The 17,586-nt window shown below is 50.0% G+C and overlaps 2 protein-coding genes across 2 annotated transcripts; one reads left to right on the top strand and one right to left on the bottom strand.

Annotated features, from left to right (window-relative positions):
- Nucleotides 1-3,868: 3,868 nt before the first annotated feature.
- LOC104614052 (secreted frizzled-related protein 5-like) lies at nucleotides 3,869-7,305 on the bottom strand. The gene is made up of 4 exons (XM_010286071.1): nucleotides 7,028-7,305; nucleotides 6,078-6,250; nucleotides 5,075-5,161; nucleotides 3,869-4,203 (listed from the first exon to the last, which is right to left on the bottom strand). The coding sequence occupies exons 1-4, from the start codon at nucleotides 7,204-7,206 to the stop codon at nucleotides 3,869-3,871; spliced, it is 774 nt and encodes a 257-aa protein (XP_010284373.1). The 5' UTR covers nucleotides 7,207-7,305.
- A 1,995-nt stretch (nucleotides 7,306-9,300) lies between these two features.
- On the top strand, nucleotides 9,301-17,582 carry P4HTM (prolyl 4-hydroxylase, transmembrane (endoplasmic reticulum)). The gene is made up of 8 exons (XM_010286072.1): nucleotides 9,301-9,322; nucleotides 9,521-9,711; nucleotides 10,734-10,830; nucleotides 12,910-13,072; nucleotides 14,692-14,877; nucleotides 15,301-15,391; nucleotides 15,954-16,077; nucleotides 17,336-17,582. The coding sequence occupies exons 1-8, from the start codon at nucleotides 9,301-9,303 to the stop codon at nucleotides 17,545-17,547; spliced, it is 1,086 nt and encodes a 361-aa protein (XP_010284374.1). The 3' UTR covers nucleotides 17,548-17,582.
- Nucleotides 17,583-17,586: the final 4 nt, after the last annotated feature.

Consider the following 17,586-nt stretch of genomic DNA (forward strand, 5'->3'; position numbering starts at 1 on the left):
ACAGCGGGTGGGGGGTCCGTCTCACACCCGCCGCTGGCCTTTCACCCACTCGGGGGAGAAGGGCTTCTGGGACGTTCGATTCTCCTCCCTGTGCCACTTTTCCTTGGGGATGCGCTGAAAGGAGCGTGGTTTTGTTTAAGGCATTTTGATACAGTATTTGCAGAGGTTACTTGTTCTGGGTGGCCCACTTAGGAGAATTTGGAAGGTTAACCTTTGCAGGTGTTTCAGATTCCCTTTAAAATACCCTGAATAGACAGAAGATCGCTGAAGAGGACCTCGAAGAAACTGCTAAGTATTAGGAGGGGACAAGAGATCCCCAAACTTCTGGTAATAAATGATGATAAAGCAATTTAGTGTTGGTGCTTCAGTGCTGAGGAAATGACTAACAGGAGAATTGATAGATTTAATGTCTTCCACCATTTTGCGTCCTGTTCTAGATTTATCTTTATTTCTGTCTGCTCTGACACTCAACCGCACGACATCCTTTTTTCAGATATTTTAAAACCTTTTTTACCTTCCTGTGATTTTTGCTGTGACTGGTAAAGTCTCATTCATTGAGCTATGTGTTCTGGAAATCCACTGAGAATATACAAATTAATTTTTTGGGACAGATGATTACAAAATTCCTACTATTGCAATGTCAGAAAAAACTTGTTGTCTCTGAAAAGATAGCATTGAGAGTCTTTTAGGTGCTTTCTCAATAGTATAAAAAAAGAGCGGGTTTTTTCTGATTCCACATAGATTATACACACTGAAAGCCTGGCCATAAATCAGATCGGTTTCTTGTTAAATTCCTTTAATGCAATACATATCTGGAAGAAATATACAAAGTTCTTCTGTTACTTCTACATATGTGGTACTTCTGGTTTGCAAATTTCTAAGTGATTTCAGTCCAATGTGCAGTAAACAGACACACCAACCTGGAACTGATACCCCACAGCTATCACAAAACTACTATCATTACCAGAGCCATGGTCTGGGGCAATTGTGCTGGTTTTTGCTCAGGAAAACTCCTGTTTCCACTTTCTCTGCCCTGCTGGTACTGCCTAAGTAAAAGAGTTGATCCTGGCCTGCAAGGAAGGTCCTGGCAGCAATAATCCCACAACTTTTAACTTGTCACTCCGGCACCTCCATCAATTCTGGGGGAAGCTTTGCTCCCTGAGGATGTTATCACAGACAGCGACAAACATTCAACATTTGAGATGCCACACGAGTCTGTTCTCCTTTGTCCTCCGATTCGGGAGTCCCTTATTTAGAAACTGCAACTCGCAAGACAGCTCTTATCTCCCGGATGAACCTGCCAGGAGCCAGCTCTGACTTTAAAAGACTTCCAGAGACTTCTCTATCTATGCAAACAGTACCAATCTAAATCAGCTGGCTTAAAAAAAAAAAAACTAATTTATTGCATCTCCGTTGTTTGAATTAGTGGAAGTGTGTGTTTAACCAGGCTGTGTTAGGCAAAACCAGAATTTGCTAGCAAAGAAGGACTCTTGAATTTCTGGGGATTTTACTTAACACAAAGTGTTGTGGCATGCAAGAGCTAATTTAAGGAAATAAGTGGCTGGTCTGTGATCTTTGCTTTCAGCAGAGCAGGCTGTAGTGAGACTACAGCAGTGGACGGCTCGTTATGATTTAATGTGAGCTCTGTGCTTTGGAGCATGGCACTGGGTGCCATAGGGGAACTTGTGGTTTGTTTTTTAAATGTGGGTAAGACATCTGCATTGAACCCAAGCATATTTCATGGAGCTATGAAAAAGTCCCTGCCCTATTTTTTCCCCCTCTGGCTATGAGACGTCATTTCTAAAGCTTGTAAGTCAGACCATCTGTGCACTTTTTAGTTAGGAAACACTAGTAATCAAATAATCCTATTAATGGAAAACAAATATCAGACAAAGCCTTTTGAACCTTCAGAGCTTTTATGTGTTGTGTTGTGTTTTCCAAACGCAGTCTGTTCAGAAGATGCTGCCATTGCAGGGACCACCTGGCAGCAGATTCTGTGGATTGGGCATCAGTTTGCAAGACAAGGCAGTAGAGAGGAATAAAAATAGGAAATCTCGCTGTGGTTTTCTTTGGAGCCTCAGGGAATAGAAGTAATCACTGCATAAATGTCAGGGCACAGCTGAATTTCAGAGTGAGTGTCTGAGTGCTCGTTGCAGCCCACACTAAATCTCATCATGGGTTGGTATGCTTTACGAGCACAGGGAGGCAATGTGTCTCCATCAAACTGGGTGTCTGTCTCCACAACTGAGACTGCAGGCGTCATGAACAAGGCAGAACGTGTTTCTCCCAAAAGCCATTTTTCCACTTATTTTCTCATTTCAGTCCGAAATTTAATCCAGTATGGAATACTTTCCATGGACGGTTAGGCAGTAGAAATCCAACTTGTTTTCTCATTTGGAGATTTGCTGTTTTCTGCTCTGTGGTCTGCAGTGTAGAGCCATTGCTGTGTTTACTCCAGAGGGAATTACAGTCTCTCATATTTGGGTGAGAGAGTGAGCTGCAGAGAACTTGGTGAGACTGAGTTTTGCCACCTTTTCTCTCTTCCTTGCATGCAAGGGGAAGGCCAGACAGATATGTAACGCTTCTTCCGCCCACATCAGACCTGCAAGTATGTCCTGCTGTGCTGTGCTGTGGTTGGGGCTCACCTCCAAGTCCCAAGAGAGCTGCTGTTGCACACCAAAGCAGAGGTTTAAACAGCTGATATCCCACTCCTGCTCTGCTTTCTCAAGACTGTAGTGATATCTTTAGTAGTTCCCCAGTTACCAGAATCTTCTGATCCAAACTGAATTTCTGATGTTAAAAAATGGCTTTTCCCTGTTAAGCAGAAACCCTCAGCTATCTTTGCTCTGTGCCTTTCCTGCTCAAGAACGGCTGTTTCCTTTTACCTGTGCAGATGCTTGTCAGCTCTCCGTGCAGCAAGCTGAAGGGACAGCCTGAGTGACTGGCTCAACAGCAGAGTTTAGCATTCATTTTTTAAGGGGCCAAGCATTGCCTGGGTGAGTTCCTCTCCCCTTAAATTACCTCGGATTATTCAAAAGTAAAGTATTTGTTCCATTACATAAAAAAGCATCTCTTCGCAGTCAGGGAGATTTTCATGTCATCTCTCTGGACAAAAGGCAAGCAGGCACTGGGACAGCGTAGAATCATGGAACAGTTTGGGTTGGAAGGGACCTTCAAAGGTCATCTAGTCCAACACCCCTGCAGTGAGCAGGGACATCTTCAACCAGATCAGGTTGCTCAGAGCCCCACCGAACCTGACCTTGAATGTTTCCAGGGATGGCGCATCTACCACCTCTCTGGGTAACTTGTGCTCGGGTTTCACCACCCTCATTGTGAAACATTTCTTCCTTGTATCTAGTCTAAATCTACCCTCTTTTAGTTTAAAACCGTTACCCCTTGTCCTATTGCTACAGGCCCTGCTAAAAAGTCTGTCCCCATCTTTCTTATAAGCCCCCTTTAAGTACCAAAAAGCTGCAGTAAGGTCGCCCTGGAGCCTTCTCTTCTCCAGGCTGAACAACCCCAACTCATCAATGTCTCAGGGTCAAATAATGAAGCTTTGATGATGAGACTAAATGGTGCTCGCCTGCAGAGTTCAGTTCAGTTTTGTTGTGACATTGGATCCTACACAAAGCTGTCCAATTCCAAGTCCTGAATCTGCAGAGCCTTGCAAGAGCAGTATGTTAAATCTGCACCCTTAAGCTCTGTCTCAGTAAATCGAGGATCTGTAGTAAGGCCCTATCTGTGGACTACAACTGCTTTGAATCACCTAAAATATTGACTGTACATCTCCAAAACACCAACTGCCAGGGAAAGGAGTTTTCTAGCCATAGGGAAGGGAGCAGTTTCTTCTTGGTGGAATTGAGATTTTTCAGACCTTCCGGCCAGCCTGTTCAGGACAGCGGTGGTGTTTCCACCTCCGCACCGCCTGGTGTAGGTTCCTGTTCTTCTTCTGCCAGGCATAGGCCTTGTTCACCACCACTTTGTCACTCTGTACTTCGCCGCTTACAACGAAGACCCCTGCGTGAGTGCCTCTCATGATGTTGTGGACGCAGGTAGCGTCTATGTCCAGCCACTGCTGGAGCCTGGTGGGGATTTCGGTTCTGAGGAGCGGTCCGTGCTTCAGGACCTCCACCCTGGAGGGGTCCAGGTCGAAGTCCGAGATGGTGGTGGTTGTGTTCTTCCTCAGGATTCGGATTTTCACTGCTGCAGGGATTGGAAAAAGAGCTGTTAGTTCTGTTTACTTTTCATAGCTCTTACCTACTTAAACACGCAGCCAATGCAAGGCTTTCTTGCTGTCTCTGTAATATGGTGACGCATCCATCCAAGCTCTTGTAATTGCAGTGAACTTGTAGAAGTTCTCATTTGAGGTTAGTTTCCAGTGCTGAACACCATTCTTCTCACTCTGCTTTCCTCATGAGAGTGGCAAAGGTGTATCAGCACCACTGCATGGGCAGAAACCCCGTAGGAAGAAGGGGCACGAGCAAGTGGATGCATCGAAGTCCTGGTCTTATGCAAATTACTTCACTTTTCTCTGAGCTGGCATTTCAGGAGGTGACATGACTGCCAGCTGCCTAGGATTTTTAACTTTAGGGTATTTTTTCTCCCATGGTTGTGTGCCTGAATTCAGGACAGTATCTTGAAAACTTCCTGCCAGCTGATTGAGCAGATCCAGTGCTGCCACCTGCTTGGGCTGGGAGAGGGAGAGTCGCAGTACTAGAACAACAGTATTAAAGTCTGAAACAGCTAACGTGGAGCTTGCTAAAGATTTTTTATTGACATTGATTGAAATGTTTGTCTCCAAGGCAAAACCAGTAGTGCTTGTATTTAGCAGCCCCAGACCAAAACCAAATCAGAGCCCCCAGAAATAAAGCAGGTCTTCACTTTTGGTGCTGCCTGGAGCTGGCACCTCCTGTTACCTAACAGGTAAGTTGGGACCTGAAAATACCTGGGATCTGCTGTAAAAACTGCAGTTCCTCCAAGTCAGTTTATTGTGGCAAAGCCATTTTCTGTCCATGCCACTGCTTGGCTGCTGGAGGGAATGGCAGCAGCTGAGAGGAGGAGGGGAGTGACTCACCAAAATCGTTGGTGCAGAGGTTTTCCAGGATCTCCCTGGCAGTGCTGGCCTCCTCAAGTTCACAGTCCTTGCAGCTGGCTCGGGGCACTGCTGCAACAGAAATTTGGTTATAACACTGTTGTCAGGCTTCACTGGAAAAGGCATAATGCAATTTTGAGATCTGCGAGTGGTGACTTGCTGTTTCCGAGCAGTCCTTCCTCCTGAGCTACCCAGTCCCTGGAGAGGCAGCTCAGACGGCCAGGGTGGGAAATGTTAAGCTCTCTTTTCTGTGGCTGGGGCAGACACTGCTTGTCATGCTTTGTTTAGGCTTGTGTGTGTTGCTGCATGTTAAAGCAGCAATGAAAATGCTTAATAAATATCTCCTAGTTTGGGTGAAACAGTAAAGACATTGGTATGGCCAGACTCCATCCAGTGATGCTGAAATGAGGCATCTGTTCTCCCCTTAACTGCTCTTGAATCTCCCCCAGTGTTCCTGAGTATCTGGGAGTTTAATTTAGTCTTTCAGTCATAAAGATTTTTTTCTTGTGTAACTCATGTCTGCAGAGGCTCATGCCCCTTTGTGATTTTTCCTAATGTTTAAAGAGAAGGCTTGCAAAACATTTCTTTTTGCGTGTTTTTAAACCCTGGACACATCTGAAAGATCAGCTCCTTAGCTCCGCTGGAAGCTCATCTCACTGCCTGGAGCCACCACGAGCTCTCATACTGTGCCTGAGGGTCAGGCTTTTACAGCGATTCCTTCCCCTGGCCTCAAACCCTGCCTGGTCTGATGGCACCCAGGGAGCTAATGAATACAGCAGAGAGGGGAACAAGCTGTAGTCAACTTTACGCTAATTTTCTAGACATGGTGGAGTTGCTAGAGAGAGTAAAACTAGAATTTAGAATTTCTTTATTTAAATATAGCTTAAAATCAGAAATATTGGGAATAGAAACAAGACATAGGTCCATCCTTTCGAGCTTTCAGTGTTACATATCGGGCAAACATATGAGGAAAAAAAAAACTTACTTCTCCTGCTCGAGGAATTTTCATCCATGGAGACTGCTGCAATGCACAGTTCATGATCCGCAGGAAATTTGTTGCAGTTCAGGATTTCGGGCCAGGGGTAGCCGTAACAAGCCATGACGGGGGCACAGCTTCTCTTGACGGCTTCGCACAGGCTGCGGCAGGGGTAGATGAGCCTGGGGAGGGGATGGAGATTGCAGCACCTCTGGAGTCCTTCCAGCAGCAGGCTGAGGGTCGAGCCCTGGCACCGTGCTGCTGCCGCACAGGGCTGCGTTGCACATGGTAGTGCTAGCGAAGCTATTTGGGGGTCTTTGGTGTGTTTTGAACATTCATGCCCAGGAAGCAAACAATGAATTTCTGAGGACAGGAGGGATGAGGGATGAGGCTGTTCGACACAAGCTGCTGCCAGAAGCCCTTCCTCCCCTTTCAAGGATCTTCTCTAGTTGTGCAAAGGCTGCTTACCTTTACAGGTGCCTAATTAAATACCCAATTTCCTTAGCAGCTCTGTACTCGATGGCTGCACCTCAAAAGTGAGGATTTCTCTCTGATGCTGGCACTGTTGGGCTGAGGAAGCCCCTGCGTGGTTGGGGCAGGAGCTGGGAAGGGGGCTGCAGGGGAGGTGGGAGGTGAAGCCGGTGGGTGTCAGCAGCTACTGTGGTGTGCGAGGGGGGCGGCCAGGGGAGGTGGCAGCGGTGCCTGGGCTGGGAGACCAAGAAAATCCAGAGGAGGGAACATAATGTTTCTGCTCCTGCGAGATGAAATGCTCGTGTTTCCCTTTCAGAGAGAAGGTCGCTGCTGGGTAATCCAATTACCCCTCGCCAAGAGGGGCAACACGTCTTCTTGGGGACTTGCACTGATCCCATTGCATGCGTTTTCTCTCGGGAGGCAAATGCAGTTGCGCGGTTGGGGACTGTTACTTGCTACAGCTGAAATAACTTGTAAAAACATCTTACCTGTCCAAGCAGATTGGTGCAAAGAGAGAGCAGAGGAAAATCCTAGCATCTGGGTGGCACTCCCTGGCCAGCAAGGGCAGCCAACTGGAAGACTGCTGGATCACTTCTGGCATGGTCTCGTGCTCCAGCAGGTTGGGAATCCTCATCTCAGAGTAGCCAATATCGTAGCACAAGGCCATGCGGTGTGGAATGGGCGTGCAGCTGGAGGATCTCCTCAGGTAGCTCGCCCAGGCTCCTGGAGAGCCCCAGAGCAGCAGGCGCGCCAGGAGACCCAGCAGCCATGGGCCACCTGACCTCGAGGGGTGCCTGCGGTGGGCCACGACCATGCTCGGAGTGAGCTGAGAGCGGGCGAACAGGCAGCGCACCCCGGACTGAGCTGCTCCCGACCGCGGGACGCCTTTTATAGCCTATGAGCCACCTCTCTCTCAATCCATCCTCATTAAGTGCAGCCCTTTCAGAGCCCTCATGGGGAAGACAATGCTCCAATTTTCATTTGCCAGCGGCCCCGATTGTTTGGATTTTAGCAGGGGTTTGGCTTAGATCAGCAGGTGTGGAAATGAGGGCAGTTGGGGAGGGATGAATGTCTTGGCCCATGTGTCTTGGGGCTCTTTCAGCCGAGATTGAATCTCTGTTTGACACCAGTGCTCCAACCCATCCCCTTTCTCTTGCTCCAGGATTAGTCATTATTTCATAAACCCCAATGTTTTCCTCTCTTTTGTTTTTTGTAAAAGCAATCAAGTGTTGCTCAAAGTCAATTAAGAGGCATTTGTTTAGCTGGATCTATTGTTGAGCAGGCAGGGAGATAGGATGGTCTCACAGCCAGAAGTTAACCGTTTCAGAGAGCTGAGGGTAGAGAGGAACTAATTTGCAGCTGTGGAGCCAGGTTGTTTGCAGATGGGATTGGCAGCACTTAGCTGGAAACCCCCTCACCTTGCAACCTGTGTGACAGAGCATGCTTTCAGCTTAACAGTATCTTTACTTCATTACAAAATCCCGTTACTACCGCTGAAGAGAGGGATTGTCCTTCCTCCAGCATGTAATTAAGATTCCAGAAGCCGTCATTATTGTAGCCCAGTTTGGGGAACTGGAAATACTGGGGGCAGCGCTTGCCAGCGCACACGGTTCATTTGGACCTGGTGCCGTGCCATGAGGTTCAAACCGGCCAGCGGAAGCTCCGGCTCTGAAGCATCCTCTGGCACAAGGACCCTGCACTGCCTGTGGCGGAAATTGTTTCCTCGGTGGGTGTTACGGATACAGCCGGCTGCATTGTGTTTCTGGGGCTTCCCAGGAACATCTCATTTTCTACAGGGCTAGTTCTGGTCTGTACTTAGCAAGAAGCCAACTGCTTATTGATGGTTTGAGCTGATAGGGTTGATGTAAGGTCATGGAAGTAATTAATTTCCCCCCCCCCCCCCTTTGATGATTGCTGCTGCAGTTGAGATAGAATGTGTCAGTAGGACATACCCGCAGGAGCTCTAGGGAGCTGCAATTTGGAGAGCAGGACCTTGGGCCTAGGAGCACTTAAATCTGTCCTGCTTTGGTGGGTTTTCTTTCCCCCTTTGAAAGTCTCAGCGGCTGGTAACAAGATCACTGTAGCAGTGACACATCAGCCAGAAGGATCTTCTCAACCTCCTGGGCCACAGTGTAACTGTGCTGTGGAACAGGACCTTACCAGTGCTTTGCAAGTGCATGCCCAGTGCACCATGCAGCTAGAAATCTCTTAGCCTCATAGTCATCGCTGGATTTCTCTGCATTTGAATTTGCTCGGGATCCCAGTATTGCCTGATTGCTGCTGGTGTTGTGCTGCAAAGGAGAGCTGGTGATAGCGAGATGCTACCTGGGTATGGAGTGTGGCATCCGCCGTGTGCAGGGTGTTCCCCTTTAATGCTGCATTTGAAGACCGTTTTTAGTGGGGGATCAAGGGAATGAGTGGGAATAAGTTTGGAAGTTGTCTCCTTGGTGTTTGAGTTTCACAGTAGAGCACTGTGCCAGGTTCCCCTGAAGGGCATTTGATTTTGTGCGAAGTGCTGTCGTCTCCACGTGAGAGCAAGGACGCCTGAAACCCTGGCCATCACCACTGCTCACTGTAGAGATTTCGGCATGCCTTCCTGTAGAGAAGCAGTTCCCAGACTGTGAGCCATATGTCACCTTTGAAGTGATAATATGCGGTGATATGCATGTGTTTGTTCACTCCTTTGTCCATTGTTGTATCTGTGAGAGAGTTTAAGGGCTTGACCCCTGGACCCAAACATTTAGGACCTGCTGCTGTAAAAATGCCCGCCTCCAGCAGCTCAGGTGTGTGGTGTATGCTCTTCTGGTAGAAGGGTGGATGTGTTTGAACGTCACAAATGTAGGCAGTTTCTAAATTTCCCCCACACACCTCTTCCCCCCCCTCCCTTTTTTTTCCCCTCCTTCTGAGTGGCCTGCCATTGGTATGGGGTTCCACCTGTAACAGTTCCTCAGTCTCTGTTGCTGCTCCCACTTTTGCTGCAGAAATTCCTGACTTCCTGACAGAGGAAGAGTGCAAGCTCATCGTCCATCTGGCACAGCTGAAGGGGCTGCAGAAGAGCCAGATCCTTCCAACGGATGACTATGAAGAAGCCATGGAAATGATAGAAATCAGCCAGATGGACATTTTCAATCTGCTGGACCACAATCAGGATGGGCAACTGCAGCTCAAAGAGGTAGAATGCAGGACAGACTTGGGGAAGGTTTGCTGGGGGGACACTCTGGCAGGTCCCTTGCTCAGATGGTCTCTTGATTACTCATGTGCTTGCATAGGGCCAGACCCCAGTATATACTGATCAGTGTTTGCTTAATTTTATGTCTCAAGACTCATGCTTTCAGCATGGAGGTTTCTGGGGGAGTGTGCAGCAGTTGTCATGCTATTGGGAGGTAGCAACAGTCCTTGGCAGGAGATATGTGTTTTAAATATTCTGGGTAAAGTGTTCCTTGCTCTGTGCATTTCCTCTTGCTGGGTGTCCCGGGGAGGTAAGTTTGTAGTGTAGGCACTGCTTTGTGCAGCCTGTGGGGAGCTGACTGTGCTCAGCTGACCAGACACCAGCAAAGCCACCCCTATTAATAACCCTGGAGTGCGATAATGAGTGCCTTGTCCACAGCTCTTCATCACTCTTGCCCTCTATGGCAGGGTGCATCAGGGCAGTTCAGGGATGTCCTTCCCCAAGCTCCCGTTTCAGGTGGGGCTAGGGATGTGTACTGTCCTGTGGGCAGCAAGCGTGGAGTATGGGAAACCGCACCAGTGACAACCCAGCACGTGGCTCCTCTCCCTGGAGATCAGAGCCTGCTGAGACCTCTCCAAGATACTGCATTTCTCTGTCCATGTGGAAAGGAAGCATTTTGTTCCAACCCCTTACCTTGGACAAGTAAAAGCATTCACTTTTATCATCAATAGCTTTACTTTCCCTTCAAGAGAAAGAGCTGTGCCCCCTCCATCTCATGACTGGTTAACTGAGTCCCAGCAGCCATTTGCCATGACCTAAAGTGGAAATAACAGCACACATCAGCCGCACAGTGTGTGTGGCTGCCAGATTATTCCCACTCCCACTCCAATCCAGCAGAGACGTGCTGACGCCTGGCTGACCGACGCTCTGCAGAGAAGAGCCCGCCAGGCCTCAAGCAGGGAATCTGTAGGGTTTCATTAGTACAAGAAACCAGTGCCCAGTGTTGATCCATTTCCAAATTTCAGGTGTTGACCCACACCCGGCTTGGGAACGGCAGGTGGATGACCCCCGAAAACATCCGGGAGATGTACACTGCAGTCAAGGCTGATCCTGATGGGAACGGTAAGAGCACCTCCATGGGAATCAGTACACTGGATGCCATGCACAGCCATGCAGGGCAGAGCAAGAGCCATGTCCCTGCCCAGGCCTGTTCCTCTAGATGTGTTCTTCAAAGGAAAATAACACTGCTTTAAAGACCTTCACAGAAAAGTAAAATTAGTGTAAACCTCACATCGCAGCATTCCTGTCCCTTCATCGCCAGCCTAGCAGCAGGCAAATTCTAACTGCCTGGGCTTGGATCTTGCAGAAGCAGGACCAGAACTCAACTCCCTTTTCCTTGTCAGACCTGCCTTGGTTCATGCCCCACTGTAACAGGACCTTCAGGGTGCGCTTCTGCTCCTGTGGTCTGAGAGACTGCTCTGGCTCTGACTACGTAGCTCTTGTTACCTGTGCTGCAGGTGTTAAGGTGCACCCTCCACTCTCCCCCTGTTTTCAGGGAGACTTCTGCAGCAGGCTGGGACTGCTGCATGACTGGCAGGGGAGGATGGAATAAGTGGAGGTGGGGGTTGTTGTGGTCTTGTCGGTGAGCCATTGTTGCTGACCTCCCTCTCTGCTGCTGCAAACGCTGTATTCCATGAGGCCACTTTTGCCTCTCCTCAGCGGGACCAGGGCTCCCGCTGGTCCGGACATGCACTGTAACCTCTGCTGCTCTAATTAGAGTGGCCTCAATTAAGCAACTCCCCATTTCCTAATCAAATTAAGTGAATGCACAGCCTCTGCACGCTCTCTTCCAGTGACCTGGCATTAGAGCTGTCCAGGAGGAGCTGCTTTGGAGTTGAAGCAGTACCCGTGTGAATGCCTAAATATCCGGAGGGCACCCCGTGCCCCGCTCCTTCAGCCGGTGGCATTCTTGGCAGGCGTAGGAGCAAATGACTGAGTCCTCAGTGGCTTTTCCACCATTCCGGACATTGACAAATGAAAGGTCCTGTTAAAGTGCTCTTGGCAGGACCTGGCTTCCAGAGTGCTGCTTTCTTCTGTTGCTAGGTTGGTACGTGACACCGAGAGACCAGGTCACAACCTGGATGTGGTACTGTGTCAGTGAAGACCGTGTGGAATAAGGGGAAGTGGGGACAGGGAGACACTAGAAATAATAATGGTGGATAATTTGGTCATGACCACTGGCACCTGAGGAACTGTCCCAGGCTGACCCTGGTGGCTGGTCCTTCCTCCTGCTGGAGGGTGCTGTGTGCCGAGGGAGCAGAGCTGGCACCACAGCAGCACTGGGTTTGCTGCCTGAGTGAGCTCAGCTCACAACCTGCAATGTGCGCTGGCTGCCGGGCAGCCCAGTGCAGTGCTCCGCACGCTCTGGTCCCAGGGACCTGGTCCCCAGCACGGGGCTTCCTTCTTCTCCAGGAAGGGGAAACAACAAATGCAAGGATTTTTCCGAAATTGACAAAGGCAAAAGTCCATTCCTTGCTGAGTCCAGATGAGTGCAAACAGGAAATGCCTGTTTTAGTAGAAACCGCTTTTTACCTCTCACTTTGCTGTTATTGCTACTTATGCAAGATCATACTCTGTTGTATTTCTTGCTCATATTTTGCAATTACACAAATGCAAAAGAATGTACCACTTGTTTGGGGTTTGTCTTTTTTAAATTACCATGCACGGACTTGTAGGAAATGTGGTCTGAGGTGTCCCACTCTGCTCTTAAATGTGTCTAAATATCTAAGTAACAAGCCCCAGGGCATCAGGTGGCACAGGCTTTTTAGCTGTGGCATTGCATATGTTAGAACTGTAGTGGCTATTTCTCTCTTTTGATGGATTGGTTTGTGTGGTTTAGGAGCTTTTTAAAGTTCAAAATTATACTTTGCCTGTCCCAGTTCTGACCCTGCACAGCATCTAACGGTTCACTTTTGCAGGTTGCTGTCTGCCCTCTACTCAGCTAAAGGTGAGAGCATTTCTGGGGTCTGTACTCCTGCGCATATGGGGTGCAGCCTGGGGTGGGTATGGTGGTGGACCCTGGATGGGGTTTGTTTGAGGAAGGCAATTTCTGCAGTGCCCTCAGCTGGTGGTTTCTCTGAGTACAGGATGCCAAGACCTGTTACCTACACCGGTCAGCCAGCTTTTCATCTCTTCCCTTAGGTGTACTGAGTTTGGAGGAGTTCAAACAACTGAATATCCGTGATTTCCACAAGTACATGGGGAGCCAGAAAGTGAAGATGAGTGACTTGGTGCGCAACAGCCAGCACACCTGGCTGTACCAGGGCGAGGGGGCACACCAGGTCATGAGAGCCATACGGCAAAGGTAAGGGCCAGGCAGCCAAGGGGCGGTTGGGTTTGTGTAGGCACAAGGACCACCTGTGCTGGGAGAGGCAGTGGCAGACTTGCTAATATTCACACTTCCTAATTGTGTGAAAGTCTTTGGAGTATAAAGAGCAATGACCACAGACACAAAATGGGGAGAGGAGGTTTTCATTAGAACAAGAATTTGTATTGTCCTGAGGAAAAGGAAAAAGAAAAATCAAACTTTTCAGCATCTCCATTCACTTTTGGGAACAGCCCTATAAACCCAAGAAGACTTGGCATTATATGAAATAATTCATTCTAATTAGTAAATGAGCTTACTGGGAGAAACTGCCCATTTCCAATGCTGTCTAGGTGCCAGTAGTTACTGTCATTTGCTTTAGTTACTCATGCATTTCACTGAAATCTGTCTTAGCTGGTCAGAGCTTTTTAACAAGCATGACTTCATCTCAAGTAATCCGAGTTAGTTTAATGCTCCAAGCACGTGTATCGCGCGCAGGGCAGCTCACGGCAGACAGGAGAACCTCTTACCTTTCCCTTCATCTCAGATTTGGTACTGGGAAGCGTTGAAACCCAGCACATGGGCCAAATCATTTAGCCGTGGTGAGTTTCAGATAATTGGCTGGAGACTCTCGTTCTTGTGGTGCTGGTCCTCGCCCAGGACATGGGTGGGTAAAATCTGTCCCGAGGCTTGAAAACGGCTGTTGGCCACTCCCTTTCTTCAGTGCATTCCAGCAGGAGAATGGGGTCGCATATTGCCTTGATTAGAGCAGACTGTGGCTGCCACCTTCTCCATGCCAGCTAGCCAGCGCATACAGGCATCAGCATACTGCTTTTACGCTCTTCTGTTGGCCACTGTTAGGAGGACATGAAGACAGCGCTGAAGGAGGCTGTTACAGTCCTCCCTGGGACCATGCGGTGCCTGGAGGGGCTTTGCTGCCTGGCTGCCGGGTTCCCCTCGTGCCTGCCCCGAGGGCTTCACCGGTCCAAATTCTCAGAGCTCTGAGTGTTCTTTGGCAGGTCTCGAGAGGTACCTGCTTGCCTTGGGGATGATCTCAGATGTAGCAGCGGAAAAATCCCAGAGCAGGAGGGCTCCGGTCTCCTTGATCACTTCCTGTGCCCCTCTGCCCTGGGGGGAGGCTGCTGAAAAGGCAACAGGGAAAGGTGAGTTAGGTGACAAGAATATTCCTAGAGTTAGTCTCTCATTCACTCTCAGCAGGGGCCCTGTGCTTTGCTAACTGTCCCCGAGGTCTGTAGGTGGTGTGCAGGAGTCCAGAGAAGCGGTGAGATGGCACATGAAGGCTCCAGGGACACACACAGAAGGGATCTTGCTGAGCAAGCAAAGTCTTCCTGAGAGCAGTCCTGCTGGAGATGCACCCTTCGGTTTGGGGTTTTTTTATTAACCTTGACGAGGACTTTCTGAGCTGATGCTGATGGTCCAACAGATCTGTAAGGACCTAGTTATCTCTTGGTATGCTTGCTGCAGGCCATCTGTCTATCTGTCTCTCCGGTCTGTTGGGGAAGGGGGTTATCTTTCTCTGGATTTATTTGGTGCTTGGGAGTAGCGGCCAACCAGGTGATGGTGATTTCCCCTCACCTGCTCTACTCTCCTCTTCCCAGGGTAATGCGCCTGACTCGCTTGCCCCCTGAGATTGTGGAGCACAGCGAGCCCCTCCAGGTTGTGCGGTATGACCAAGGAGGGCACTACCATGCCCACATGGACAGTGGCCCAGTGTTCCCTGAGACTGCCTGCAGCCACACCAAGCTGGTCGCCAATGAAAGTGCTCCCTTTGAGACCTCCTGCCGGTAAGGTTTGCCTTGTCACAATATGGAATGTGCTAGAGAAGAAGTGTAGAGAGCAGTTTCACCTCACCTCGGGTGCGACTCAGTGCTCAGGTTGTGGGCTTGCAAACCAGCTCTGGAGATCGCTGGAATGAAAGGGTTTGAGAAGGTAGGTGAATACTATGGGTCCATGCAAGGAGGGCAGAGTGGTGCTGCAGAGCTGCTGGGCCATCCCCAGAGGCTAGAAACGCACCCTCACCATTGCAGGTGGGGATTTTCTTTGTTGTCCTTGTCTTGTCCTTGGAGAAAAGCTGATGATGTAAATTGCATATCTTGTGATGTCTTGGAGGAACTGCTATATGTACGGTGGAGGGGCAGGGTATAGACAGCCCCTGTGTGTCTCCTCCTGTTCCAGTTTTGTCCCCTGATAGCCACTCTGTCTTGCAGGTATGTGACGGTGCTGTTCTACCTGAACAATGTGACTGGGGGAGGTGAAACAGTCTTTCCTATAGCTGATAACAGGACGTATGAAGAGATGGTAAATGAATCTCGCCTAGATATTACCCCTGTGGATTTTGAGTCCCTCTTTGAATGTCTTTATTCGCTGTGATTGCAGAAGGAGTTTGGTGTGTGAGGTTGGTGGGTGTTAGCCTTTGTAGCTAAAGTGTGGGGAAGCTGTGCTCCGCTTATGGTCTTTTCACCCTGAGGCCAAGGGAAGAGGTCCAGGGCTTTGGCAGCTGCAGCTCTCCCCGCTCAGAGGCGTGAGGGGCGGTCTGTTGGCCTTGCTGCCCTAACACAGGTCTTGCTTCTGTCTGGGCAGGTTTCCACAGACTAAGTCTTGGCAGGTATGTTGTGCTCCTGTCAGGCAACGTGTTAAGGAATGGGCTGCTGCTCAGAAACAGGTCATGGACCTCCAGCAGGGCTGAAACTGGTCACTCTGGGTGGGTTGTGAAAGCCCTGTCCTGCCCAGCGTCAGCTTTGAGCTGTCCCTGTGGGGCATTCAGGCAAAGGGCAGGATGGTGGCTGGCAGCAGAGGCAGCCCAGTGCATTTGCTTTGTTCCAGCCCCTTTTGCGACACCTTCTTTGTGGTTTCTTGCCAGTCTTTGATCCAGAATGACGTTGACCTGCGAGATACTCGGAAAAACTGCGACAAGGGCAATTTGCGAGTGAAACCTCAGCAAGGCACTGCTGTCTTCTGGTACAACTACCTGTCAGATGGAGAAGGTACGGGCTCGTTTCAAGATTCAGCTCTTGAGAGGGGTAGGACTGCAGGAGGTGACAGCTGTCGTCTTGCAGCGGCTGGGAGCTCAGAAGAGAGCCAAAGGGTGGTAGCTGCCTGCTAGTGGGAACAGTGGAGTCTACTTGTCACCAGCTGCGTAGCAGCTTCCTGACACTGAAAGGCCTTTGTTTACAGGCAGTAGGTCAGTGGCTCCTGAAGTCTTTGGGGGCCGGGACTAGCTAGCAAACAAAGACCTTGGCTGCGCTAGCCATTGCCAGCTGCTTTCCATCCCGCTGTGTGAGCTGAAACTCCTGCTGGAACTTGGTCTGCAATTCAAAATGTTTCACTGATGTGGTGTTGCCCAAAGGGGTGGGGAGGGGAGGTAGACAAAGGCATGGCCATCAGCTCTGCAGCACAGGGAGGCATGGCCCACCCCACACAAGGCTCTGCCACGCTTGGGGCCCACTCCTGCTTTATAGCTCAGCCACAGCCTGATGATACGTGTCCTTGGGAACGTTTTTCTCATGAAGCGCAGTGCAGTTTTCCCTGGCAGCCAGGCTGGGGGATTGACATGAATCTTCCAGGCTGCTGGTCAGTATGACTCCAGAAGTGTTTTAGTGGCAGATTTTGAGCAATGGTGGGAGGAGGGAGCATCCCAGCTCCCCTGGGAGCAGCCCATGTTTCGATTTCTAGAAAATCCACAGAGGAGGTCACAAGACCAGCATTTGGGCTGTTGGATAATATCAAGGCCATCACTCTCCTTTAAGAAGAGCCCTGTTACACTTTTATGAGAAAATTGTTCCTAAATGGAAGGCAGCTGCTGATGCAAGTATACCACAGAAAATCCATGGGACCTCTGTAAAGAGAGGGTCATTCAGAACTGTGATCTCTACTATGGCCATGAGCCTCTGACTTCCATGGGCCTTCCAGTGGCAGCACCCATCTCTTCCATGCCAGCGTCCCCTTTTGGGAGGAGCTGAGAAACCCAGCAACCATGATCAGAATATGAGAGCCCCTTGTGCCGAGTGGAGAGGCAACAAGCGTTTTGTGCTTGCGGACCCTGCCCTGGTGAACTCCTGGTAGGTGCTAGGAGTGGGTGGTGTTAAGATGGAGGGGTGCCAGGAGGAGCCAGCTCCTCTAAGATGTATCTGAGCTAAAATCACTGCAGGCAGGAGAGCTGGTGCCTTCCCTTGCAGTCCCGGCTGTGCCTGCCTGTGCTGCAGCATTCCTTGCCCCCTCCCAACAGGGCTTTTTGCTCCACAGGCTGGGTCGGGGAGCTGGACGACTTCGCCCTGCACGGGGGCTGCCTCGTCACCCAAGGCACCAAGTGGATTGCCAACAACTGGATCAATGTGGACCCCAACCGGCGGCGGCAGCTGCAGTTCCAGCAGGAGATGGAGCGTTACGCGGGGGCTGGCGCCCCGGGAGAGTGGACGGTGGACAAAGCCTACAGCGGGGTGCACCTGGAGCTGTAGGGCCGGGCCGGCCGGCGGAGAGCCCGGCCGCGCGCACGT

This window comes from Phaethon lepturus, unplaced genomic scaffold (assembly GCF_000687285.1).
Source record: "Phaethon lepturus isolate BGI_N335 unplaced genomic scaffold, ASM68728v1 Scaffold35864, whole genome shotgun sequence".
Taxonomy (NCBI): Eukaryota; Metazoa; Chordata; class Aves; order Phaethontiformes; family Phaethontidae; genus Phaethon; species Phaethon lepturus.

Bases quoted from the DNA above. Each gene is read 5' to 3' on its own strand.
- LOC104614052 (XM_010286071.1), bottom strand. From the start codon at position 7,206: ATGGCCTTGTGCTACGATATTGGCTACTCTGAGATGAGGATTCCCAAC. The intron at 6,251-7,027 runs GTAAGATGTTTT...TCCCCTCCCCAG, and splicing joins GCACCAATCTGCTTGGACAG to GCTCATCTACCCCTGCCGCA. The intron at 5,162-6,077 runs GTAAGTTTTTTT...CTGTTGCAGCAG, and splicing joins AAATTCCTCGAGCAGGAGAA to TGCCCCGAGCCAGCTGCAAG.
- P4HTM (XM_010286072.1), top strand. From the start codon at position 9,301: ATGCCCGCCTCCAGCAGCTCAG. The intron at 15,392-15,953 runs GTAAATGAATCT...GTTTCTTGCCAG, and splicing joins ACAGGACGTATGAAGAGATG to TCTTTGATCCAGAATGACGT. The intron at 16,078-17,335 runs GTACGGGCTCGT...TTTGCTCCACAG, and splicing joins CTACCTGTCAGATGGAGAAG to GCTGGGTCGGGGAGCTGGAC.